Source organism: Periophthalmus magnuspinnatus, chromosome 19 (assembly GCF_009829125.3).
Source record: "Periophthalmus magnuspinnatus isolate fPerMag1 chromosome 19, fPerMag1.2.pri, whole genome shotgun sequence".
NCBI classification, from domain to species: Eukaryota; Metazoa; Chordata; class Actinopteri; order Gobiiformes; family Gobiidae; genus Periophthalmus; species Periophthalmus magnuspinnatus.
The window spans coordinates 10,785,803-10,813,133 of NC_047144.1; the positions used below are offsets into that span (position 1 = coordinate 10,785,803).

General features: G+C 39.3%; 1 protein-coding gene across 22 annotated transcripts; it reads right to left on the bottom strand.

Moving 5' to 3' along the window:
* Nucleotides 1-218: 218 nt before the first annotated feature.
* On the bottom strand, nt 219-25,710 carry mapta (microtubule-associated protein tau a). Of its 22 annotated transcripts, XM_033984445.2 has the most exons (17): nt 25,514-25,710; nt 16,616-16,756; nt 13,875-13,985; nt 13,191-13,247; nt 12,024-12,038; nt 10,056-10,087; nt 9,768-9,905; nt 9,540-9,588; nt 9,382-9,420; nt 8,927-9,186; nt 8,642-8,734; nt 8,034-8,126; nt 7,730-7,822; nt 7,263-7,355; nt 5,888-5,969; nt 5,203-5,309; nt 219-2,488 (listed from the first exon to the last, which is right to left on the bottom strand). In XM_033984445.2, exons 2-17 carry the CDS (start codon nt 16,734-16,736, stop codon nt 2,291-2,293), a joined length of 1,581 nt encoding a protein of 526 aa, XP_033840336.1. In that variant the 5' UTR covers nt 16,737-16,756; nt 25,514-25,710; the 3' UTR covers nt 219-2,290. The 22 variants fall into 22 exon arrangements, with proteins under 22 accessions (XP_033840336.1, XP_055085476.1, XP_055085473.1 ...); XM_055229501.1 differs by lacking the exon at nt 13,875-13,985; XM_055229498.1 differs by lacking the exon at nt 12,024-12,038.
* Nucleotides 25,711-27,331: the final 1,621 nt, after the last annotated feature.

Here is a 27,331-nt window from a genome sequence, read left to right on the forward strand (position 1 = left end):
GTTGCAAATCAGTGAACCTGCTACTCTGTGTACTTTATATTCTTATCCTTCACTTTATAAATTAGTCATTTTGTAATTTTAAGAATTTTAATATTGCATTTCTTGATTGGTGCAGGACCATGTGGGCAATCAACATCTGCTGTTATATAACACTTCTGAAGATCTGGGTGTGAATTTAGTTGTGAAACTACATTTTTAGTAAATAAAACCAACAGCTCTTGACTTCATAGCATTTATTTTCAAATACACATATTACAGCAACAAGAATCATAAACCAGTTATTGATAAAATGCACAATAACGAACAATCACATTGCCACAACTGTACAGCATCAGAAATAATCAAAAAGGTGATGAGAATTTGTTACTACAAAAACCGCCTCTCCATTAGCTCCGGTACAAACAATAACGGAGAGGACTAAGCACAAGCTCTGGCACGTTTCTTCTTTACTGCAGATGCGCGCCTCGAGGGGGCGCCATTCCACCTCCGTCTGAGCACCCAATCTCTTACACACTAAAATTAACGTGGTCTAAAAACCGAGATTTATTTAGCATGCAGATAATGTTGCAAGAACACCTTAAAAGTCCTACTGCCTGTGAACCTAACATTTTGGCAATGAGATTTTGCATTATGTGTTATTAGGGTGACCACCTGTCCCGCTTTTGGTTGTTCAACACAGCCAGCCCCTGTCCCTTATCTCAGTTATTTAGAGGATGCCCCACTTTTTATTGATGACACATGAATTGTGAAGTGAGATATTATTTATTTATTTATTTATTTTAGGGTTTTTTTTTTAATGTTCGCTATGTTTGCACCTAGTATTCTCTCTGTGCCTTTGATAAAAATGGTGTTATACCCAACCACATTCAACATCTTCCCTCTTTTTTCAGTATAAGGTGGTCACCCTATGCATTGTAACAGGGAGCAATGTTAAGGACTCCTTTTATGACCACTTTTGAATGACGAATTGGCCCATACACACGCACAGACACACGCTTAAACCTACCAGTATATCCTTGCGGTTCAGTTCATATAAAGAGGATATACATTACATAGAGACCACTTTGTGAAGGGAGGCAACAAGCAGTTATTCTCTTACATGAGGAGCATGCAAGATCTTTAGTGAGACTGACCACTAGGGGGAGTAATGATCGACGATAGGGAGATAGTATTTGAAGTGTTAAGGGTAATTCTATTATATCCAGCCAGTTGCTTTCATTTTTAGTGAGTTAAATAATATTAAGTATAATTTTCACTGTACAGTTTCAGACTTGCAGTGCTCCCCAAATCCCTCTTTGCACCAAAATGGCCCAGTCAACCTTTCAAACATTACATTTACCCATCTAAAATCCATTCATTTCTTCCAGGATTACATTTTAAAATACTAGGTTAATTAATAGTTATGAATGCCTATACTTAGTGCACGTAACCTCCTCTTCCTCGGAATACTGTAAAATTTGGCCGTTACATTTTAAAAGCCTACAGGTTAATGATCAATGCTTTCGCCTCCTATATTACAAATAGAGCAGAAACAAAAAATGAACACTGACAGTAGCAGGCACGATACAAATGTTTTCTTCATATCAAATACATGTCATATATCCACAGAGTACAATTATAAAACTGTGCCCAACACAAGCCTACACTCTAGCCATACTGTTTTTTTCCTCCCATTTCTTTTCAATCAGGACTAAAGAAAGCAAAACAAAGATTCGCAGTGAGGTCCGAAAGCGCATTTTTTCTGCCTATAAGAAAATGTTGCTACTACTTTCCATCATCTCTGTACCATCTAACTGCCCCTTCTGCGTCAATACAGACCTTACCCCTTAATAATGATATGCACCTTGTCTTTTTCTTGTCAAAAACATGACTGTCTGAATAAATTGAAATAAATCGGAGGACTTGCACGCTGACAACTTGACTCCTATGGGGTTGACTGTCAATGGTACAGGGAGACAAGCCTTAAATGGTCATCGGAATTAGATCTGAGGAGCTCGCATATTTTAAAGGGAAACTTACAAAAGGTGGGCTACCAAGTAAATACCTTAGAAATAAAAACTTGGCCTAATAATACTGCCTCATGAACAGTTAGTTTACAGTGGTAGGTTGAGCTAAAATGTTTAAAAATGAAATAATAAATTAAAAAGTCCAGTGGAAATTAACGAGGAAGGCATCACAACTCGACTACGTTGCGATTGTGGTGGTGTGAAGGGAGGAATAGGAGGAGGAGGGAAAGAGGGAGAGAAAAAGGGGGATGGAGAAGGGGGTCTTTGTGGATAGTTATGTGCATTCACAAGCCCTGTTTAGCCAGCGAAGCGGACACCTGGTCAGCCAGCGTGGACAGCTGTGGGGAGTCGGCCATGTTGAGACTGCCAGAGGACGACATGGTGCTGAGCTGCTGCGGCGACTCCTCTAGAGAAATGATCTCTGCGCCGTGGTCAGTGCGCGCCTTGGCCGTCTCACGGAAGGTCAGTTTGTGGCTCTCAATCTGTAAATATGAATAATTTACTATCAGTTAGTGCTCAAAATCTATTTGGATGTGCGGATGTAATGTTGGTAATCATGGTTTTCAGCTCATGGCTTTCAACACATGGGTGGCTTTTTTTTTTTCTTTTTATATGAAAGGTTTTCTAAAGCACTTCCAAAAATACTGATTTGATACTTTGATACTAATTTGTATGTGTAATTTGTTAATTTTGTTACAGGGTAGTGATGTTCTCTGTTGTGTGGTGTGCTCCCTCTAGAGGACAGACACTATCATTACTACAGAGGTGTGTTCAGACATGCACCATGAACTATACAGCAGGTGCACCATTTTGTTTACACTACACTCTATACTGTCAATATGGCTGCCACCGTCAACACTGTATTTTACTCATTTACTTTTATTGGGTTGAAAAGTCTATGTAAAATAAGAATAGTCTAATCCAGTCATCTTATCTTCAAATGTTACCGATGCAACAGAACAGGATTGTATTAAAATTATAACTGAATGAACTTTCAATGTAACCATAGATACTACTTTACATCCGGTGTATTCCAGTGTACTTGTACTTACAGGAGTCCTCAATCTTTATGAGTGGGTTGGTGAGCACAGGTGTGGTTGGGACGGGGGACACAGTCTGGGGGGTGAGAGGGGGGGTGAGCCCGGGGGAGGGCAGGGAGGGGCTGTCCGAAACGCTGCCCTCTCTGCTCTGACGCTGCTCATGGTCAGGGGGGCAACAGAAATACATGAGATGGCATCAACACAACAAAAACACGATAATGAACAAAGTAATGGTGAAAACAAAGGTCGTAACAGAGACTGCACAGTACAGCAAAGTGTCTCCTCTCATTTCATAGTGAATTACAATTTTTTTTCTCTTTCTGTACAATTTTATATATTGTGACACTGTCAGAATTGTGGAACATATTATCTTCTTAAAGTGATATCATGTAACACTCTGGGGGGTGGTCTGCGTGATTCTGGTTTTATGTCATACTGTTTTACACAATCTAGTAAGCAAGACATTTTTGCTTTAATTTCAAACTCATTAACAAATGGTCAAAATGATCTAGTAATCATAATAAATGTTGAATTAAAGTTGAATTACATTGACATTTTTTTCTCATACTGTGCAGCCCTACGAAAACAGAAAACATACAATGAACTGAAATAATAATAATAATAAAATGGGTGATGGTCAAAATGAGAAAAGGGATAAATTAAACAAATCATAAAAGCAAAATGAACTGAGTTTGGTTCTATGCTGTGCTATGATGTACTCTTCTATTCTTTGTTGGTTTAGTGCACATTCCAGTCCCATAGTAGTTGTACAGTGAAATGCTATACTTCTTGTTTATACTGTTTTGGGCTTGTACTTGCATTCTTGTCAGAGAGTTGTTACAATGCTACATACAAAATAAGCAAGCACATGCCTAAAATAGCTAGTTAGCCTGTAGCCTATTTTATCAGACCACATACATAACTATAAGCTGCCGGTGCAAGAAAAATGCCTCTAAACCTCAAATTATAAAGAATTTTCAAGAAACGTGTATGAAATATTACTACAGATTAGTTAAGCAGAAAGTAAGATATCATAATATATCATACAAACTAAACTAACTGTTAAAGTCCCTGTACACAATTTTAACATCTAAAGAACATGTTATAGAATGTACCCACTTAGTCCCTCCTCTCACTCATATGCCAAACTATGACAGACCCTGATAATTCACTGGACAAAATTGACAGTTGCTTCTATTGAATCCAACAGAATATGTTATAATGTTGTTTCCTCATCAAAAGAGACCTGGAGTTGTGTTTTCGTTTCATTCACTCCTGGAGTTGTGTTTTCGTTTCATTCACTCATGTTTAACACACAAGCCCTGCATATTTAGGCTGAGTTCTTCTCTCAAAGAGAAAACACTGTTCTGAAATGAAGCACTTCCTGTTTTACCAGTGTTATGTGGTAAAACAGGAAGTGCTTCACTGTGTTTTTAAACCCCATAGACCTTCATTAGAATCATCTGGATAATTTCAGGAATTGCCAATCTCTACTGAACTAAAGGTAAAAGGTAACTGTTAACTTGAAAACTACCGCTTTTGTGATATCACAAGGTGGAACAGAGCATTTCGAGCTTTGGCGAGGTAGACATGATGTGTGAATGAAGCAAAACACACCTCCAGGTATTTTTTGATGAGATAACTCCATTATAAGATTGCTTTAAGTTCACAAGAGTCAATTTTGTGTAATATAGGACCTTTAAAATGAAAGTAGAATGCGAGTAAAGCCTCAGTCACATTTAATCTGCTTTTCCATTACACTGGTTGGTGTAATTTCCGCACGCTAGAAAAAACATACAGGCCCTTTAATCTTAAACACCAACATACACTAAATCTACAATTAAAGCTGTGTGATAAAGGTGTTGATTACAGTAAAGAGTTATTGCTTCCTGTTTGTATATGTGTCAGCTGTTTCTGTTGAAAGTGTGAAACTAAGAGCTGACATTATTTCAACCACAAACACTGAACAAGCCCTACCCTACTACAGTCTTTCCACTACTGCTGCTGCATTCAAGTTATTTAAGACATCTCCTGCGATCAAAGACAAAAGCTGAAGAGACTTTCCATGGCAACAGTGAGCCAGGACAACTGCATGTTACTCATAAAGGAACTGCCTACAGCAGGGAGGTAGTTTGATCCTGGTTTGAAGTCTTTACCTTTCTCTGTCCGCCTCCTGGGGTGTGACCAATGTTATCCAGAGACCCGACCTTAGACTGGACTTTGAACTCCAACTTCTCGTTCTTGATTTCAACATTTCCACCACCTCCACAAATAAAAAGAAAGCAACATGTTACAGTCCTAAAAAACAGTGATTTAGTGTCTCAGAGAAATTGTGAATTGAATATAAAGGTGTACTAAGGAACCTTTACAAGTGGAGAGTTTGTCACCTGCTTTGCCTAGAATTTTCCACAATATGGTATTAAACTTATCTATCTCCTTGGAAACTAGTGACTGTGCCAGGCCAAGTTACTGGTCAGTTTTGTAGAAAGTCCGCTCACAATAAGAAGTTTTCCTTCACAATGAAATCTTTTGTAATTGAATACATGCTATATATGTTTAATGCCAAACATTGGAACATTGGAAGGAGAGAACCAGATACCCCCACCAGGAAAGTGCACCTGTCAATATTTTAGTTTGTATAATAACTGCATTGTTTTTTAAGATCAACATGTCTTCTTGTAGATTAAAGTTGAAGCCATTTGTACAAAGCTCAAAGTGAATGAAACATTCTCAGTAACATCAATGACAAAGTAACTGCAATGACTTTTAAGCATTAACATTATGTACTGTAGAATTTATTTACTCTTTGAGGGACCAGCAGTTTAGTGTTCATACGAGTACCTGGTTTATGGCGAATGTTGTCTTTTGAGCCACACTTGGACTGGACGTTGCTCAAATCGATCTTTTTGTGCACAATTTGAACCTGAACACAAAAACAACAGCAAAGAAATGTTAAACTTTGTACAATCCTATTCATTTGACAAACGAAATGCATGTAATGTTAGGGTTTTAGAGGCTACTCCTACAACAGAGATTCATATTAAACAAACTATTTGACACAGTTAGGCTTAAAATGGAGGAAAGTTCATCTATTTGTTTTGGGTAAGTACTACATTTAGTTTCATCTAGTGCTAGTTGTTCATGCAGTGCTCATGTTGACAGCAGATGTAATATGCAGCACAGTGCCAGTCTCAGCACAACTCTCTGTCATGGCCGCCTGTCTCTGAACAATGTTCTCAGTCTCTTTGAGCTGATGTCATCCTCTAACAGCCCTGCTCTGATGGGGCGCACACTGGGTCTTTGTTTGGATCTACAGGCAACTTCTGTGTGAATTTGGGGCGCTTTATGAATCCAATACTGTGATCATCCTATGTTCTTCTGATCTTTGGATATTTAAAAAGTTAAACGTTTAAAAGTCGACATACAGGACTCATGCATGGAGACAGTGGACAAGGTTTGTTGGTAAAACTTCAGATTGAGGACAGTAGAAGTGATAGGGAAAGGTCCATTTGGCCATGAGCATTACATAACGCTCAGTAGGCCTGTCACTGTAATTATGGCATTGTTCTAATGTTAAGGTTAAGTTTAAGGTACATTTACACTGGAGTAACCTGTCAGGAACAGTGGGCGCCACAGTGAAGCACTTAGGTACCCTTCTCAAAATCACGAGCTAGGCTTGATCAGGACTGCCTTGGCTGAACAATTTTATCAATGTTGCATGTTTTGGGTTAGTGTTTAAATTTGGTTATTATTCTGTACAGCAAGTAGAGCTGAGTTGATGAAGGTTAAAAAAATAACTTCTGTAGTTCATCATAGATACAAATTAACTACTAAAGTGTTTCAATCTGCTTTTTTTTTAGCTTTTAACAATTACTGTACATTTATTTTTAGGGCTAGTCCTGCTTTATGGTTATTGTGTTAGTGGCATAAATTAGTTCATCAACATTTGGCATATATATCACACTTGAAATGTAGTTCTTGTGACAGGCCTAACAGTTAGTCAGACTTAGAGATAGAGAGGGAGATGCATTCAGGTGTCACTAGTTTAGTTCTGCTCTAACAAAGAAGATGCTCATGGCTCATTCAGGTGCCATGACACTGTTAGGAGGAGTGTTAACAGTGCGGAGGTCAGGGGTCAAGGGTCAGGGGTGACAGATAGGTTGCGTGCACCCTGCTCCTTTGAAGGTGCATTCAAGAGCAGCCCCTTTCTACTCACATTGCCTCCACCTGGAGTGTGTTTTATATTATCTTTGGAGCCACATCGCGACCCCACATTGGCTAACTCCAACTTCTTATCAAAAATTTGAACCTGGAAAGTCGATAATATGTGGGAAAAACAGGTTATCGTTGAGAGAGAGAAATCGCAGTGAGTGAAGACGAGAGCGGGGGAGGAATGAGTGAGGTGAGAGAGGTGCATGTGAGTAAAGGGCTTATTAGGACAAAGATGAAACGCTTAACGTGTGTGTCAGAGGGTTGTGAGTGTACAGCTACTTTAATACGACAAGACTATACTGTGTAATATACTGTAGGACAAGGACTAGTATTTAAACCACATCCAGTCCAGACTCAGTCCCAGACCCAGTCCAGACCCCGTCCGGACCACTGCCCAGGCCTGCTGCTTCTAATGATCATAACTGCAGAGATACTCAAAACCGCGTTGAGTTTATCCCTTGAGTTACTCACTTGGCCGCCGCCAGGAACATGTTTGATATTGTCTTTGGAGCCGCACTTAGACTGGACATTACTAAAGTCCAACTTCTGTTCAAGAATTTTAACCTGAAAAAGTGCACAAGTAAGGGGAAGAGACTGTTACCTCTGAGTAAGTGTGTGTGTGCAGAATGTGAAGAGAGAAAGCCCTTTGTGAGATAGTACATAAAGACAATAAAGAGAGATTTTTCAAAAGGATGTCCTCAGATGATCATCTATAACAATCATCAAAATATATTATTTTTTTTTACAAAAACAAAAGGTTATTTTGAGTCCTCACCTTGCCTCCTCCAGGGGTGTGCTTCAGGTTGTCTTTAGAGCCACAGCGAGCCTGGACATTGGAGAAGTCAATCTTCTTGTCAAGGATCTGAACCTGTGAACAAGTTACCAAAAGACAAATGATTATTAAACAAATTTAATGCCAATAAGCAAGGAGAGAATATAACCCGGAGGAGAAAGAGGATTAAAGGCACTTTTTCTTTGAGCTTGATCTTATAGATACAAAGAATCATTTTAGTACATGACATTCAAGACATGAGGTAGCACAGGTGCAAAGAAAAAACACAATGTTTTGAATGAAAGCTGTTTGAGGCTGATGAGTTATAAGGACTTCAATCTGAATTTTTATGTACTTGTTAATAGTTTGGTCTGCAGTCATGTGACTTATTAATAATTTGATTTGACTGAAGCGGAAGATCTGGAGTATGTAATTTCACCGGTTCATCTGATTGGTTCATTTAGCTGATCACTCTATTTTTAGCTTATGGCTGACACCAATTAACTGCAATTCCCTTTATGAATCATCTTTATGTTACTAAAAGAGTTTCATGATCATAACTGCAGAGATACTCAAGAAATCCATGTTGAGTCTATCCCTCAGTTACTCACATTGCCGCCACCGGGTACATGTTTTAGATTGCTTTTGGAGCCGCACTTAGACTGGACAGTACTATAGTCCACCTTCTGATCAAGGATTTGTACCTGAAAAATCAAAAGGATACAGTTGAGATTGGACTAAAAGTAGTAGGTGCACAGGAGTTTGTTTAACCTGTAAAAAAAACAATAATTCCAACAAATGTGAAGCAAGCCATGAAGATCACCAGTACAAGCATAAACAAAAGAGAATGAGCCTGAACAAGACAGAACGTAAAGTATGAGGACAGTTAAGTTTACCCTGCCGCCTCCAGGCTGGTGCTTAATGTTTTCTGTGGAGCCGATCTTGGAGCGTACGTTCTTGAGGTCCGGGAGAGGTGCAGCAGCACCAGTGGCAGCCGCCATAGGACCGGGGCGCGTCTTCAGGGACCCTGGAGATTTGGGTGTCGAACGCACCACCGCCACCTTTTTCACTTTGTTGGCCTCAGCCACAGATTTGGACTGTGCTTGGCTTGAAGGGGACTTGGGGGTGCCAGGGCTGCTCTGTCCACTCTTGTGATCTTAGGTAAAACAAACAGATCCTAATATTAAAATATATGACAAATTAATTTGGAGGTTGTGGAGAGTTAAGAAATCTTAGAAAAACAACCAGACTAGTGACTACTAGAAGCTGCCCAAGTTTGATCCAGGCTCGGCCTGATCAGACTGTGGCGTGTGCCATGCCAAACTAACAGTGCGCTCTGTGCGTCTTTTACCTTTGTCATTTTTGGGAGTGGGAGGTTTCTTGGCATTAACTGTATCATAAAAATATGACAAATCATAAGTAACCTTGATCCTCACTCAAATGAAATAGTATTATAGAATATTTTGGCTTATAAGGTTTATGTTAATATGGGAGGTTATAGTAATATACCTGGTTGAGCAGTTCTGGCTGCAGTTTTCGCTGCTGGGGTCTTCACGTTCTAAAAACACAAATATGGGTTTGCTTTCTTGTTTTCTTATATTTTTTGTGTGCAAAGGAAGTTGAACATTTGTCATTTGCATGAGCACAGATGGGTGTATTCTCCACATGTTTGAGTTTGACATTTACATTAAAGGTCAGATTAACACAAAAACAAAAACCAGTCCAGTCCGTACTCACTCTGGTCTGCACTCGCTCGGAGCTGTTGGTTTTGACTGGGATGGAGCTGTGCCCGTTTCGAGGAGACTGTAATTTGCTCTTTGAGTTTTGTGATAGTCGTTTAAGGGGAGAGGGAGGCGTTTGGATGGAGGAGTATGTCTTTCTCACAAACAAATGAAAATGAAAAAATGAATACAGAAAATACCAAATACATAAATAAATACTAAATTAAGATGACACACAAATGAAATAATAAAACTAAAAGCAAAAATGAAACTGTGGATGAAGTTAATGTGGTTATTTGCTTACCTTGTCTGCGGGGCTATCCGATTTGGCTTGAGCTATGGAGACAAGAAGAAACCATTGTAATACTCAGTTAGTGGTAGCCAGTGAAGCTCAGAACTCAATATTAGTTAAGGATGGCAAATAATTGAAACAAGTGATGCAGGATTGGACATGCTCTGATACATTCAAATGTGTTCAGCAGGGCTGCATAACCTGTGAAGTGAGCTAAAGCAATAAAAAAGTAGTGGGGAGGAGGGACAACAAGCGTTTCTTCTCTGAGTTAAAATCCTTTGTGAAAAATGAAAAACTGGAGGAGGTGTTGCATAAAAAGCTGCTTCGTCAAACTCAACAGGTGTCAAAACTGAACAACGCTAAAAGTTCATAACCAGGTATGTTACGGGGAGACAGACCTGTGCACACTGCCACTGGAACCATTGACTTTCTAGCAGGAGAGGTGTGTCTTGCCTCTGTGTTGTCCAAAACCATCATCTCTGAATCATTAGAAAGGTCAGATTTTGAATAGCCATCAATGGAGTTATTTTCCTCCACATTGTCAAGTAGCGTTGGTGGAGAATCACTTTGGGCTTCATGCAATTGTGCTGAACCATCCCCTATTTGTTCAGAACAATAGCTAGTATCTGACAGGCTTTGAGTGCGTTGTCCAAATATGGCATCTTCTGATTCATTCCTTTCAATATTTTCACTGCTTTGCCCTTGGTCAATAGCGGTAAGGTCTTCCAACGCTGCACTGCGGACCAGAGATGCATCCAAGCTAATCCCATCCAAGCACTCTGTTGCATCCAAGCTGATAGCCCTTTTAGCGTCGGCCTCACTCCCCTCAGAGCTCCCCCTTGTGGCCTGCGCTATTACTGCGAGGTCTTCGGACACCCATTGAGGCTCGGTTAGCTTCTTATCGACTGGGCTGCATTCAGGGACAGCACAACAGGATGCTCCCATGAGGTCAGAATTCGGTCCGGACACAGAAGGGGACAGTTCTTCGGCAAAGGCATTGAGCGATCCAGTGGAAGGAGCAGACGGCACTAGTTTGTTTGGAAAGGACATTAATGGTGACATTCACAGCACTGGCTTTCACTAACTCTCCCCCATTGAAAACATAAACATAATGGGTACTTGATGACCAACATAGTATATTTGTGTAAATTAAATAAAATAAAACAAAATAAACTACATAATGTGAACAGGCAAGACTTTGAAATGGGAAGTGGTCAGAATGGTTGCTTCATAACAAAACAAAATATTAAAAATGAAAGTGACTGAAACAAGTGACGCATTCAACTTCACAAACATCGCACAGTTGTCCATTTAAACATTATCTGTCTCAATATTTCAGTTTTTAAGTTAATTATATTGAACAAATCTGGGCTATAAAGTAAAGGCAAGACCCATTTGCTTTTTTAAGTGGGTATTGAATTCCTTTTCCAAGAATTCTTCTTTTAAAACAGCCAGTCATGTCTAAACCGGGCGCTGTACCAATATAGCCTGTATGTCTATCCAAATGCATTTGCTTCCCACAGGAAATAAAACTCAAATCGATGAGGAAAATGTTTTTGTACATTCCTTTAAATTACTATTTAGAGCACAGGCAAGACTGAGTCAAGAGCCACAAAATATTTTGAAAAAAGAAATATTTCCTGTATTAGTAAAAAAAAATGAATAAACTAGTAATGAAGCAAAATGTTATAAGAAGTGTATGAAGTAAGTAGTGTCACACAACTTTCATACAAGGGAATGTGGGTGAAGTGCCTGACCTAAGGACACAATGTTTTTTTGCCACTGGCACCCCACTGTGGCTCCTGGTATTCCCAGAGGTCTCCAATCCAAGCCGGTGTGGCCACATGTTAAATCAGGAGTGTTGCCTTTCCCACACCTTCCCCATTTATGTGATGTCTATTGTCTTAAGTGTATTCATAGCCAACATCTCCATCAAATGAATACTGTCTGGGATCAGTCGATAACATTTAGTGGTCCTACCTGTTGGAGTCGCTCCTGTTATCCGTCAAATGTGAAGAGGCAGAAGGAAAAAACACACAAGAGCATTGTCAGTAATAGGCCTTTGTCATTCAAGCCAGATTAATGCACTCACTGAGAGGAAATCAATGCAAGCCAATACAGCATACAGCCACCATTAATTCAAACAGGCCATAGCAGGCACATCATTTCAAGTAGGCTCTGAAGAATATGCAGGCAGTTTTCCATAGGTTTTATACAGCAACACCACACCTAAGCAATGCTATACAGCTGTTTTGGCCGTTATCCGGGAGAACAACATCTGCAGAACAGATCTTTCAAGACTCAAATGTGCCTGTGGTTTAGAGACATTCCCTTTGCGCAAAAATACCCCAAGATGTCGTAACCATGTTTTCTTAGTTTAAAATAGACTACATGTTAACATCTCACGAGCTGAAAGAACAAGCTGTCAAAGCAAGCAAAACAAAAGCAAAGAAAGAACAGCACCCACAGGGCAGAGGTGAAAGGAGTACTCCACACATCTGTACTCAAGTATAAATATGCTACTTCAGAGTGTTCTTATGTGTATATTTAAGAGAAATAGTAGGAGTTAAAGGAGCACTGTGTAACTTTTCTTTTACTTGTCCCCATGGAGATGTTTCAGAGTACAGCATTAAACAAATTTTAAAAACATATGTACTGGGAGAAGGGATGCCTCTCAAAGCATATGAGCTATTACTTGACCAGGTGGTGTCACCTGCTTTTCTCCAGGGAGATTGATAAGCTTAATGCTATACTGTGGAACATTTCAGACAAATTATTAACATTTCCATGGTGACAAGCAATTGGCAGGCCATCTGCCAGAAAAGCTATATACTGCATCTTTTAGAATTCATTAGTAAAAGTATTCCTCATGGTTAATTGAAGTAGAAAGTACAAACTGCTGCACCACCAGTATTATAAATACTTTTTACTTTTACTATTAGAATTACTATAAATACACATCAAAATGACTTGAGTATCAGTAAAAGGTTTCATTCCACCTCTGCTCTAAGCAAAACCCACTCCCAATGAAAAGCTGAAAGAAAAAGAAAGCTTAAATTATATATAAACTCAGGGCATGTTATTGTTTGTCAAACTTAAAAATGAACAAGCAGCTATGAGGGGGGAGCCTGTTGGCAGGAGGCGTACCGGACTGCCCCTCATCTTGGCACGGGACGTTCTTTTTCTCCTCTTCTGCTGTCTCTGCTGTGGGACACATACAAGTCATATACAAGTTACACAACAGTGACACTATAAGCCCTCCCCAGTTTAACTCTGGTTCTACTGACTTTACACAGGGCATGTTCAAGCTCCTCTCCTCTGTTTTTTGGGTCATTTGAGGTATTTATCGTGTCCTGGGACCTGGGAAGCTGGTTAACACATCAAGGAGAATTTTCACCTTGGTGAACCCACTACCAACCACGATTTGGACAAGCTGTCAGAGTAAGTATGTTTGATCAAAGAAGGACTTAAACCTCAAAACCACAAGATTACAATGGCCAATTCTTCAACTATTTTCCATTTTGTGTCACTTTGAAAACATGAAGAAGAGATTGAACATGCAAATAACCTCTTAATGCAACAGTGTATGCAGTGACAGCTGAGAAGCTTTATGTCTTCCTTCCTCTCAAGATGGCTATAAATATGAGCCAAACAAGCTGGGTTCAAAATATTTGTGTAACGGCGGGATAAAAGTTGGAGACAGGTTAGTCAAAGCTGAAACCAAAACAAGTCAACCAAGCAAAGCAAGATTATTTCTCTGCTTAGAACTGAACAAATCAAGTGGGCAAAACCAAAGCATGCCAAGTAAAGGTTAGTGGACCCAAGCCGTACCAGGTGGGACCTCACTGTCCTCCATTGCGGGACAGGGCTGAACCTCGTCATCAGCGCCCTGTTCGTCAGAGACCCCAGTGAGGCCATTCTCACTCGGGACAGCTTCCTCCTCTGTGGACGGGAGTCAAGGAGAGTTTTAAATGGATTTGACAGAACTAAAGTTAGCACATGTGAGAATAGACAGACATCCTGATGGCTCCAAAGAAAGGCTGCAAACAGCATTATAGCTGAGACAAAAACGGTGACTCTAAACAAAAAAATCTAACACAAGAAGATACTGTGTAAAACTGAAAATTATTTGGAATTATTTGAAAAAAAAGGTGTCAGAGATTTTAACCAAGTTAATAAGTATAGCTAAAATGTTCTGCATTTACCTATGTTAACAGCACTGTTTTCTCACATTTAAAAGATATTTTTGAAAGTAAATTCAAAACCACCAACCTTACCCAGGCCTTACCATAACCACAACTTTACAACTCAACCAAAGTCAGAGCATAGAGCTGGAGGAACAGAAATCAGACCCCCTTAAAAGAAGAGGTTAAAGGGAGGATGTGAAACTTTACATGAATAGGCAAGAAATAAAGAGTTGTCTGAAACCAGTTAGCGTTTATCAAATGCTAAGTCCAAATAGATAACCAATATATAAGTCAAATATACAGTTAAAGCATTGATAATATTTTGTCCAGTAGGGAATTAGTAGCCATAATCCAACCCTTACAACATTCATATCCTTTGTGAACCGCATTGAGCACTGCTTTTCATTTGTATTGTAAACAACTTGATAACATCACTGAGCCGGTCTGAGCAGGTTTTTGGCATCAAGCGTAATAATGGACAGATGCAAAAGATTACAAAAAACATAATTCGTGATTATAGCCAGCATTAAAACCAACCAAATACTTCATACATGGCAGCACATCGACCATCAAAATCAATAACCTTTTGTTCAAATATTTGTCACAGATATTGGTTAAATTGACGATGTTTAGAATTTGTACGGACACCTTTCCTGGGGTTAAATTTCTTGTAAAGACAAGGTAGAAAGAATAAATCAATGGATGGGCTTCGGGCAAATCAATAATTTACAACAATAGACACTGCTCGTCTTATCTGGTACAGAATAAGATAGTGAAATTGATCAATATCGACTGATCCAAGATGGCCGACATAGATTTAGTTAGTGGAGCTATAGGGGAAGCTATTCTGAGTCATGTAAAACTGATTCAGATCCCACACAATACTACTACTACTACACTACAACAACTACACTATATGCCTTCTACAAATACTCACTGTGTACTTTGCCGTTGATTAGTGTGGAGTTTACTTTAGTGGATGGCTGCTTCCTGCTTGTGTGCGAGATAATGAGAAATGGGAATGGGGAGAAACAGAGCACTAGAGAGGGCTGTAAGCTAGGAAAGGCTAAGCTACGTACTAATTGGCCATATGGTTTGAGATGGGACGAGACAGAGAGAAACCATGAAAAAGAAGCCTACACAAGATGCAATTTTGGTCTAATTAGTTACGTTTAAGCAATTGTGAAGCTCCCCTACAGATGTGGAGGGTTATTTTGTATTTAACTGCCTTAACAGTCTTAGTAAGCATAATTAAATGTTACCAGAGTTAGACTAACAAGGTCTATTGTAAATGTCAAGAAGAAAGAAATTATAGAAATTATTATACAGTACTGTTTTTCTTTCTTTTTTGCTCTACTACTACTACTACGGCTACTTCTACTATTACTACTACTACTACTACTAAAAACAGCTGGTGCATCCACTATTATTACTATTCAGACGACTCCATGAGTTATGATTCTACATTTTACTTAACTGTATCTTGTTACCTCTGTTTTGGCACTAGTGAAAGTCTAATTGTTTTGAGCAGATATTAGTTTGTGTGGAGTGCATTTGGAGGGCCCTGACCCTAAAACCTGGATTACAGAGCACAGTGCAGCTGCAGTTAGGCAACCACCCCAGTTGAGCTGAGTATGTCTTGTGTCTATTATGTAAAGAGGGATTACAGCAGAGCAGTGTGGGGTCTGTCCGGGTCTCTGTGACTAAACTACAACAAGCACGCAACTTTATTCAGATGTAGACACTTTATAGAGATACAAATTAAAGGAGAAAATTCAAACCATTAAATTAGTTTTGGAGTTATGCTATTGAAAACTAATTGGTAATTTCCTTCTGAGCACTGGCAGTAGGCCCTAGGATATAGCCTTAAGCAGATCACAAAATGTTATGTTTATATTATATTAAGCCTATGTATTACTTTGGAAAATGTGTCAACCCTGATAGAAAAGCTCAACAATTTGATTCATTCCAATACTGCAACAAGTTTAACTAATTCTTGCAAAAAAAAAGTACAGTCATTGCTTACTTTGTAGACTTGGAAAATGGCTACAGAAATGTTGACTCATGTTATGTAATCATGAAACAAGCTTGCTATATATATTACTATGATGAAGGACCAAAACAAAAAACTGTAAATCCCCCAAATTTTAAAATTTTGTGTCAAGTCTGGAATCAAAATTATAAGGCACTATAATACAAACTGTGCATACATTAATTTAAGAAACACACAAGCTGTCGACTAGATCAACTCAAAATGACAGGCCCACCCTACACATCTATACCCAGCTGCTTGTAAACAGATTACTGTATATCCTCCATACAGTCCATTAACCTCTTGCTTTGTTGTGAGTGTATTATCTGTCCCCTCTGTACCCCATGACTCACCTTTCATGGCGTGCCCCATCTGGACACCGTTCTCCTGGTGGTTTAGGCTCATATTAGCCAGAGACGCGTTCATCGTGTCCCCAGCGCTGTAGCTATTTGAGGTGTTGTTCACGTAGTCCATCGTCAGTCGCGGTTTGGGGGCTGCAGAGATAGACCAAAGAAAGAGCTAAAGTAGGATAAGCAAACAAACATCAGCTGTCCAAATGTCCATGCTGTGTCGTTGCTATCAGTGTTGCTTCATGCTAATGTTATCTAGTGTTAAAGTTTGTATCTATAATGGCAGACAAAATGAACACTTAGTCATCACAGTCACAGCTAAATGTAAACAGACACGAAGGGGTTATTTTAACATCATGACGTGGGAAAGCAGCCTCATGTTTCGGACCCATGGACAGAAATAGCCCCTCTGCCCGTGCGCCTGGCTTCCTTGCTGTGATAAGTTGCACTTCCTAAACAACCACCGGCGACCACCTTCAGTTTCCTGTCTCGCTCCTGGAGTTGAGGTTCAGCAGTGGCTCATTCATTTATAGTTAACATGTACATTCAATGTCCTTTCTGCATATTCTTCTTGTTGAACCCCTATTGTTTCTATGATTGGGACTGGTAAAAACTTCAAAATTATCAGGCTTGTTTGTTCAGCTTGTTTAATCAGAGTATGTGCGTCATTTAAAGGCCTCTACCAAATTTTTCCCATTTGAGCAAAAAAATGGAAGCCTTAGCATGCTAGTTGTTAGCATTACCATCACAGCAAAACTCTGCAGTGATTCGGATGCTCGGAATGCAGAAGGTATGTGAGGAATAATTTTGGACCAAATCATTTAAATTGAACTTTTTTAAAAAGTTTTTAAAGCAGTAACTATACTGTGCAGAAAATGTGTTTTCTGTAACACTAAAATATGATATAGTGAGATCCCTAATGATGATACTTTTATTAAGTTTTAAAATGAAAATATTACTATTATATATATGTTGTTGCTAAGAGACTATTACCTGTCTCTTAGCAACAACATATATATATATATTATATATATATATATATATATATATATATATGAAGATGTATTTATTCATATGCTGTTTTGTTTCAGATGCAAAATGATGCGATTTTCACTTTATCTCTCTGCGCCTGTGCTTAGGGCTTACACAAGGCTAATCTGATCCATCCAAAAAATACTGCTTTTGGCAGCATCTGATTTTCATCCTTTTTTGGCATAAAACAGTAGACACTCAAAAGGCAAGTGTAAAGCTGTGTTAAACTAATAATAATGCTGAAAATGTAGGGGAAAATCCTATATAATGTTTGGTTTCTCTCTCTGTGTTGATGGTGCTGATGTAATCGGCCTTTTATTAGCTAAAATGCCTAAACAGTTGCCGTGGTTACTCCACCCAGTGAATCGCCTCCAAGCGACACACTCAACTCAGCTATGTGACCTTTTCCTGTGTACCTGCTACTGCCTGAAAACCTAAATGTTTAAACTAGATTCCTCCATCAGGAAGTATTTTTTTCAATGGAAGACAGGACTGCATAATGCAATACTGCATTGCAAGATTTGGCTGTAATGAGGGGACTATTTTTAGGACTATTTTTATTAACATTTAAGTATAGAAAGGTTAACTAAAACTTCAGTAATATGCATCATATAATTGCAATAATGTGTTAGTAATCAGTGATGGAAAGAGTATTGAAAACAGGAAATAAAGTACACAAGAATAAGTACTACTCAAAGTACTAGTTCATGTTTTTAAAAGTAAATTACAAGTATATTCTACTCAAAAACATACAATTTCCCCCAAAATCTACTCAAATACAGTAATGTGAGTATTTTGGTTACTATTACTACATCCTTTCAGTATGTCGTAATAGTGGCAGAAATACCACTCACATTTTTGTTTTTCCAACAACCTTTAAATAGAACATAATTCAAGCTTAGTTCAGTTCCTTTAAGGCAGTAAAGTAGAAGGAGTTCCCTGTACAAATGGCAGTGTGACGTTATTCAGAGTGTCCCATAGAAATCCAAATGAATGGTGTGCGCTGAGCCCCTCTCAAACACACAGCTCCAGGACAAGTGCCTCATTGTGGCTTTACAGATGACAGAGTCCAGACAACAAGTGCCTGCCAACCCGGGACCGTCCCACCAAGAAGAGGCCTATGACAATAACATATTTTGATGTACGGTATTTCAACAGAAATAAACAAAAAACAAAATACTAAACTACTTAATACCACTGCCACAGTAACCTTAAAACAGTATAATCCCAGCAATAAATAAATGGCACAATAGCACACTTAAGTCAATTTTAGTTTCTATAATGTGCCATGTTAATTATTGGACCAACTATAGCTCAAAGGTTATCATACCACAAAATACAAAAACACTACATATATTGAACAACAAGTCGATATTGGCCCTTAGTAATTATTATACCAGGCCTAACCTGGAGACTCATATGTTTTACGGTAAACAAACTCCAGGGTGATAAGAGCAGGATCTGATCTGATACTGTACGCACGAAGCACAAAGCTGCAACAGGATTTGGGGAAGTTGCATTCAGCAGGTTGAGCAAATATACAGTTTTTTGGCAATTCAAGCTGCACAACATATCGCAATCAAAATCGCAATTTAAGTTGGTGCAATAACAAAATCTACACTGCAATTATTAAGGTTATAACATGGATATTGCAAAATATACAGTTTTTTAAATCACAAATCATGTTAATGAATAATTATAATGCATAAGTCTTATAAAGTGCTTTTACAGATGCTCTACACTTTACAATTTCGTGCTCTATTCATTCACTCCACACTTGGTGGTGGTAAACTACTGTTGTAGCCACAGCTGCCCTGGGGCAGACTGACGGAAGTGAGACTGCCAATTTGCGCAGTCTGACACTTTGACCACCACCAATCCTCACACACTACTAGGCAAAGTGGATGAAGTGTCTTGTCTATGGACACAACGACAAGATCGGCCTTTGACGAGGAGGTTTAACCACAAATTGTCTTAACCTTGTAATTTAGTCCTCCATAACATCGTGATTCAAATGTCTTCTTTCTCCTTTTAATGCGGGTCAGAATGTGACTGTTGGGTTCACACAGACCCAAGTGGACCACTCTCGGAGCGAATGTTCTTTTATATCGACCTAATTAGTGGCAGAGTGAAAACAACCTTAGCTGGCACTGCAACAAGAATTGTGCTGTTAAACAAGTCTCTCTCAAATTGCCTTACCATCAGAAGCTAACTAGCATTACCCAACAGTTTTTCAGTGAGTCACATTTTTTTGTAGAAAATGAAACTAAACGGGATGACAAACACTCATATTGATCACAGGCTCTCAGAAATGTGTTGTTTAAAATGCCAAATGAGTATAACTGCTTAATGAGTGCGTCGAAATTCCTGCCTAATATTATGACTTAGCAGCTGTCTTTGTTAAAGTGAATGGGACAGAGAGCTCAGAGTGCTGATGTGACCGGCTGCTTTCAGGGGCGTGTGAAAATATAATCTTGGCATGAGCTTTTCCTCTATACAGCAAAAAGGCTGAGGATTTAGACGACTGAGGAGGAGCAATGTCCACAGAGGGATGTTTACACAGCTCAGGCAGAATGTAGAGTCCACTGAACGACCCCCATATGCTCAACAATACAGCTGCTCAATTATGGGAAAACAAATCTAATCGAGAATTTTCTGACAAGTATTGTAATTGCGATTAGATTTGCAATATATGCTTAAAAACTAGAATTCTCTTCAGAAAATACAAACTGATAAACTAATACAAGAATCCCATGTAAAAATATAGGATCAAAATGATTTTCTATGAAAACACAGGAGATTTTTCTCTTTTGTAATTTGATAATTGCACTACTCAAAATTTTGATTAGACTACGATTAACTGTGCAGCTCTAACAACGCTGCTTTTACATTCACACAAAACATGACAGCGCAGTTACAGAAAAAATATGTTTAGACCGGAAACATCTGGCTCCGTCACTCGTATATTCAGCTGTTGTGGATGAATACACATTTTCAGCTTCAGCGCGTATCCATGACACAAGAGCTTAGGGAGCACATAACGTTAGGGCTTCAGCTAATCAAAAATAGGTCTTTGAAAATAATGGAGGTCTTTGGCTTGAATAATTATATAGGTTTACATGAATTGCCTTGTTATGTGGTTAGGAACTTTATTAGGGTGGTTAACAACACAAAATGCTAACACATCGTAGACACCAGCCTTGTTTCTTGTGTTTATAGACCACACATTTTGGGGTATTATAAGATTGCCAAAACAATTGATCATTTATCCTGAGTTGGATATGGCACAAAGCGCTCACTGGAGCCTCCTCCTTGTTTCTGGATTTCATTGTTTTACACACATTGCTTTAATGTGTGGTTAGGCCTTTAGCTGGGACTTACAATCACAGAAAATACCAAAACATCCAGACGCCAGCCTTATTTATTGTGTTTATAGACCACTGTAATTTACACTTATTTGACAAACTGTTCTGTAAAGTCTAGACACATGCAACAAACAAGAAACAGCCAAAAAGTACACTGGAGTTAGTACTGTAGCCCATTGAATGAATTACTTGATCTGCTGCTGAAATATAGGATCCAGTTCACCTAAATTTGAAGATAGATTTGAAGCTGTATATCTCTTAATATTACTGTTGTCACGATACTAATTCCAAATGACAATTCCAAAACTATTTAGTATTTTTTGTATTAGTACTTCAAATCAAACGAATGTCTAGTTTCGATACCAGCTACAGTATCTCGGTATTGATACTTTTGACAATCCAAATGGCACCTGAAAACCACAATGCACTAAACAGCAGAGATTCAAAGGTTGTTGAAATAGCGAAATTGGCCTAGAAACACACCCATGATGCTGCGTGTATGGTGTGGCTTAGATCTCTCATAGCGCACAGACAGGGATGCTGTGCTCATGCCTGATTTCCTCTCTGCATCTCTGACCTACTTTTGTCATCGCTCCTCACACAGCCTCCCATCTCTTTTTCTCCCTCTTTCTCTCTCTCTGTCCCTCCCTCTCTCTGTCTCTTGCTCCAGACTTCCTCCACCTTTTAAACCATGCTGGAGGTGATCGGCTGCCATTTTGCCCTCCATCACGATACTAGTAGACTTGCCTTGAAGTCTCTTTACACAGCTTGTATATTGTCACATTACAAGAGTAGTTTCCGCCTTTGTTTTCATAACTCCAGGATGTCAAACACACCTATTTACCTTCACCTCCTCTTGGTATATTTGACTATGAGCTATTAAACAAGTTAGCAGTTTAATAGCTGTAGTTAAAATCTTAATCACAGTATAATTTTAGGTTGTGGTTGCAATATACATTATCTTTTAAACAATCAACTGAATAAAATGTTGCAATTACAATACTACCACATGTGACCTGTGTTGTAGGTTGGCCCATTAGCTCTTTAATTGCTATGGTATAAACATTTTAAATCACAGTAGCCATTATTTTTTCCTTGAATCAGAATACACACTTCTTGTCCTCGTTTTCCGATGGGCGTGATTAGGCTGCGCTAGGCTGCTTTGTGGTCACAATTAATGCATGTTTACAAAACACTAGCATTGTCGTAAAAACTTGAATTAGCAGTTACCCTCATCATAAACACTTGTTATCGTCAGTTGTAGTTCATTTTATAGAGTCACTTCAGCGCACCGGATATGAGTAATGCCCTGGCATTGTCATGGAGATCTTAAAGTAAAGACAGCGATGCTCCGGCTGCTCATTGTGTATATAGGACCTTAGGCTGTATCTCCATTCACTTTCTCTGTTTCACACACACAAACACACACACACACCCCTCTCCCCTCCTCCAGGCTGGGATGAGGAGGGCTATTGGTGCAATGATCCAAGCGTCTCAATCAGCATGGTGCCAATTAAACGCACACAAGAATGCACAGGAAGAGGTTTAAAGCCCGTCATGGCATTTTTTCTCTGCTGTTAACAAGACTACATCAGCCGAAAGACGTAATTAAAGCTGTTTAGTTCCTGCAGGTTTAAATTTGCATTGTATTTTTGGACATTTGGTTAAGATTGTATTATACATATTTTGTTTACTAGTTAATCTCATGTGAAGTATAAATTTTATGTCACTTCCAACTAGGGCTGCAACAAATGATTATTTTAGTAGTCAACTAAGTCAGCGATTACTTTTTTGATTCTATTATTTATGTTGTACATGGAGGTTTTTAAAATGCATTTATAGTTAGATAAAGGTAAACTTATGCAGAGTGAGGACATGATCTGATGAAAATGTTTTACTGTATAAGTCAATGTAGACTTGGAGACAGAAAGGAAAAACTACAAATTGGTATTTATGTTTTGTATATGCAAAGCTCAAATACAGGATGTAACTTTGTTTAAAACATTAAGGTGGATATAGGCACTTGCAAAAATATAATAATCACAAACGTGGCAATAGATCATTCACTGACTAGGTAAATATAGCAAGTTTATAGGATGAAGTAAGAAAAATTACTACACTTCACTGACTTTTTGCAAACATGGCAACTTAAGACCATGGTTCAGACTAGGAGCAAGTCAGTAAATTACATAAACGTCCACTTTAGAGACTCGGCTCTACTGATGTTTTGGATTTTGCCAGCCTAAGCCCTCTCTCTCTCCTCAGGTCCAAAACCAGGCTGAATGGATGTGGTCACTTTGGACCAGAGCCTTCATGAGCCAACAGGCCGTCAGTCTGTGCTAAGTGGAGCACTCAGAAGTGGATTCATTTCGTAATGCTTTGGGCTCTGGGATGGCCCATTCAAATTTATGAGGGAATAAAATTAGCAGCCAAAGTGAAGGCTTTCAACAGTAATGAACCAACCATGTGCATGTTCATACTTAAGTGTAATTTTTTTCTACAAATGATGCCGCGTCATCAGTATTATTAACCGCATCCACAGCTCAACCATGAAATCCAAAGCCATTCCTTTATGCAAAAAAATAAATTAAAGGTTAACTGTGCACTAACCTTTCTGGGTGTACCACCTGCCTGTCTCCATGGGGATGCTACTGCTTTGACAGGAATGTTTCACAGATTTTAAATGTATCTATCTTTGGGTGTTTAAATTGCTAAGTAGTATTTTGAAAAACATGCATTCTTACTGTGAGCAGGGTCATGTCTCCACAGATCTGACCTGCTTGTCCCTATGAATAAACAGGCAAAGCAATAACATCTCCATGGAGACAAGCACGTTGTGGATTCTCCTCCAGAAATGTTGCATCTTTAAAGTATGGAATGCATAGTAGGAATTGAACTGCTAACCTTGCAATTACTCCTATTTTTATTGGAAGAAACAGGGTTATTTAGGGCATGTCATGGCGCACAAAAACAAATATGTCTTTGAAGCTATAGATAGCAAATACTGTCTACACGCATACTCTGTTATTGTAGTGTTTTGCCAGATACATATTTCTGTACATTCAGCAGCTCTTCAGGAGGGAGGGGCCCGTCTCTACCCGTTCTCCTTTACAACACATTCAGTACAGCAGCGTGCCAAAGAGAGCTGCGCTAACTTGCACTGTATTGCGCTTCTGTTCTTAAAAAACGACGCTTAGAGCCCTATTTTCATTTCACTTGTCAGTGTGGAATGACTCTCAGCTGCGGTTACGGACTACAAAATGCCCGTCTCCCTCTTAGTGCAAAAAAAAATCAATGTCACAAGTAAGCACTCTTGTTCCCACGAGTACTGGAGGCGAGAGAGGTGTGTCCAAGCAGGCAAAGAAGATGCCCAAGTCAGTTCATTTTAGCTAATCCACCCATTCACTCAAAGAAATAACCTACCGTTAATTTACTCCAGCATGTAGCAGATTTGGGCCCTGCTTTGTTGCATTTGGAGCGGAGCGTGCTTATGGGTTTAGTGCGTCCATCTACACCTAGGCCTGTATCCGGGATCTAGTCGTGTCCACTGACCTAGGGAGGATTACTGGAGATCCCGTATGTATCAGATAAGCGGGCTGTTGCTGCTTCCACCGCTTCTAGTCGCTGGCTGTTGGAGGAAGACGCTCTCTGCGCTCCACTGTTGCTCAAATGAAAAATGGGCTTGGCATTTGCGCACAGTCGCCGCATCCCTGCTATCGTTTGACAGTTCGTATTTAAATAATGGAACAGAAAGAGCATAGCTACGAGCACAATTAAAACATTACACGGGGTTATTGCAATGGTATGTGGAGAGATAAAAGCATTGTCTTTTAAACAAGGCACACACAGCTATGCGTAAAGCAATTTAGGCCCCTATAAGCGAAAGATTCAGAACAAGAGAGCAGGGAAAAACATGCTACAAGTCTTGCACTGTCACCAAGGCTAAAGCATCCAGCAATTTCAAGTGATAACAACGGCAATAACGTATTGGGCTCCTTCGGGGAGCCAATAATAAGATTAGAAATAGACTATTATGCCCGATTAAGCTTGTTACAACGCGACATCATGTGATAGAGAAGATGAACCTGCTCCAGAGATGAGGGAAGCTACAGGGATGGAGACATTTTGAGGAAAAATGGAGAGAAATGTACACTGTGTCGTTTATGTAAATGTGTGTCTGCCTCGGCGTGTCTGCTGTGATGGCTGCAACAAAAACACTAAAAGGGAGCGGAGATGCAAAAGCATGCAGGCTAAACACGAAAGGGACCTCGATGTGCAAAGCTAAATGATGTAATACACGTCGTCCATTCAATGTAATTTCTATAGAGACACACAGGCCCAACCTCTCCCACCTCATGCAGAAAATATTAGGTGACAAGACGAAATGCCGATGGAGAATACGACGCAGCGGGTCGTCTTCACGTCAGGGAAAGTTTACTGCGTTTAGAGCCGGATGCATGAGTTGAACAGAGGTAAATAAGTCTGAAAATAACGCATTTCTTACCTGAGAACAGACAGCGGTGTTGTGTCTTCAGCGGCAGTCGCTCACCGGGCGCACACACAGCACGTTCTCGCAGTTCACCTGCAGGCCACTAGGCGGAGCACAAGAGAAGAGGCGAGGAGACAGGAGGAGAGGGGGGTGGGAGAGAGGAGAAGGCGTGGAGGAGGGTGTTCAGAAATGCAACCTGTCTGCTTCACACACTCTCTGGTGAAAGAGGGGCAAAAACATCAGGCTTCTAGTGTTAAGTTTTATGAGCGAAGAAGAGCTGGAATTCTCCATGCGTGATGACGTAGAACGTTGACGTAAAACACCATAAAAGAAAAACAAACAATGTTCTTTACAGGGCTATATTATGGGTTGAAAAACAGCAAAAACAGTTCAGATTCTGAATAATCTTACCTAGAATTTAACACAAGCCACCAATAGTTTTTTGCATTCTATTTAGCCACTAATAAAAGGCTTTTATGAAGATGTGCCTAACCGTGAATAATACAATAGGCCTATACACCTTTATATTTATGTGTTATAAAAAATAATGCAGGGTACAGGGTCGCAATATGTAACTTTTCAGGCAAAAAAATGACTTTTTTTTGTTTTGTTTTTATTTATTAATTTCGGTTGTGTGTATTGCATTGAAAACCAGTTCCTCTGAGCGGACCTGGATCTCGACAAACATGACTCTAATTTGGCCGTGCTTGTTTCCATGGAAATTTTGTCCCTTTGTCTGACATACATACATACATACATACATACATACATACATACATACATACATACATACATACATACATACACACACACACACACACACACAAAGAGTCTGAACACTACTGTAGAAGTCTGGTGCAGTGCAGTGAACACAGCGCAGGGGTCAAGTCTTGGCACCAGACAAACAGTAGAGCCTGTGTCACTCCTTTCCCTATCACGGAGAGTGCCAACTTTTACACAGAGTCGAGAAACCACAGGGCTAAACAGGAGTGGGAATACCGACAGACAGATCAAACCCAAGGATTGCACCATTCTGCAACAAAGAACTTTATGGTTAATAGTTTTGTAGCAGCTGCCAGCTGTCGTTTGGGCAATGACATGGCGTGGTTTCAAGACAGATTATCCCTCCTCAAACCAGACCCAGAAGAGGCCAATAGCTATGTCTTTCCCAAGGATATAACTGCATATGTGATAAAGCAACTTTGGTTGAAAATGATAGTGAAACACACAATTTGTGTGTTGAACTGGAGAAAAAGATAAATGCACAAATGTCCTGGTTCAACATTTGTGCATTTATCTTTTATAAACGCACAAATGTTGAACCAGGTCAGGTTGATTAGACCCAATAACCCACTGTATTATAACAACAATCAGCATTTTAACAGCATTCATTTTAGCTGTCCCCCATGTTTCTTAAATCTTATTGGCCTATAGAATGTTGTGACGTCATCTGAACCTTCAGACACCATTATCATCAGAACAGTGAGCACATCCCCTGATGAAATCACCAGGTTGGTATATATTGCATTAGTTGTTGTGATTTGTGAATTTATTTAACAATTTAAAACTGTTCTACACATCCACTGCTAAAATGTTATCAGTTTCTTACTACTTCTCCAACAACACCATCCAACAATAATAATACATTTTCTTCTATGACTCTTCTAAGTATAGCTCGCAATGTCTGACTGTAAAATGTAAATACAGCTTACAGTTTTGATATTTTGAAAATGCAGTCTGAGCATGTTATTGAAGCAACGTGATTTATGGAGCAGAATCATCCTGGATTTCCCCTCCATGCTCATGTTAATGTGTGTTACCAAAAAATGACAA

Excerpts from the sequence above, each read along its gene's own strand:
- mapta (XM_055229485.1), bottom strand. The coding sequence starts at position 11,105 with ATGTCACCATTAATGTCCTTTCCAAACAAACTAGTGCCGTCTGCTCCT. Across the intron at positions 9,589-9,767 it reads CCGAGCGAGTGCAGACCAGA|AACGTGAAGACCCCAGCAGC; the intron begins GTGAGTACGGAC and ends TTGTGTTTTTAG. Across the intron at positions 8,127-8,641 it reads ATGTACCCGGTGGCGGCAAT|GTTCAGATCCTTGACAAGAA; the intron begins GTGAGTAACTGA and ends ACTTGTTCACAG.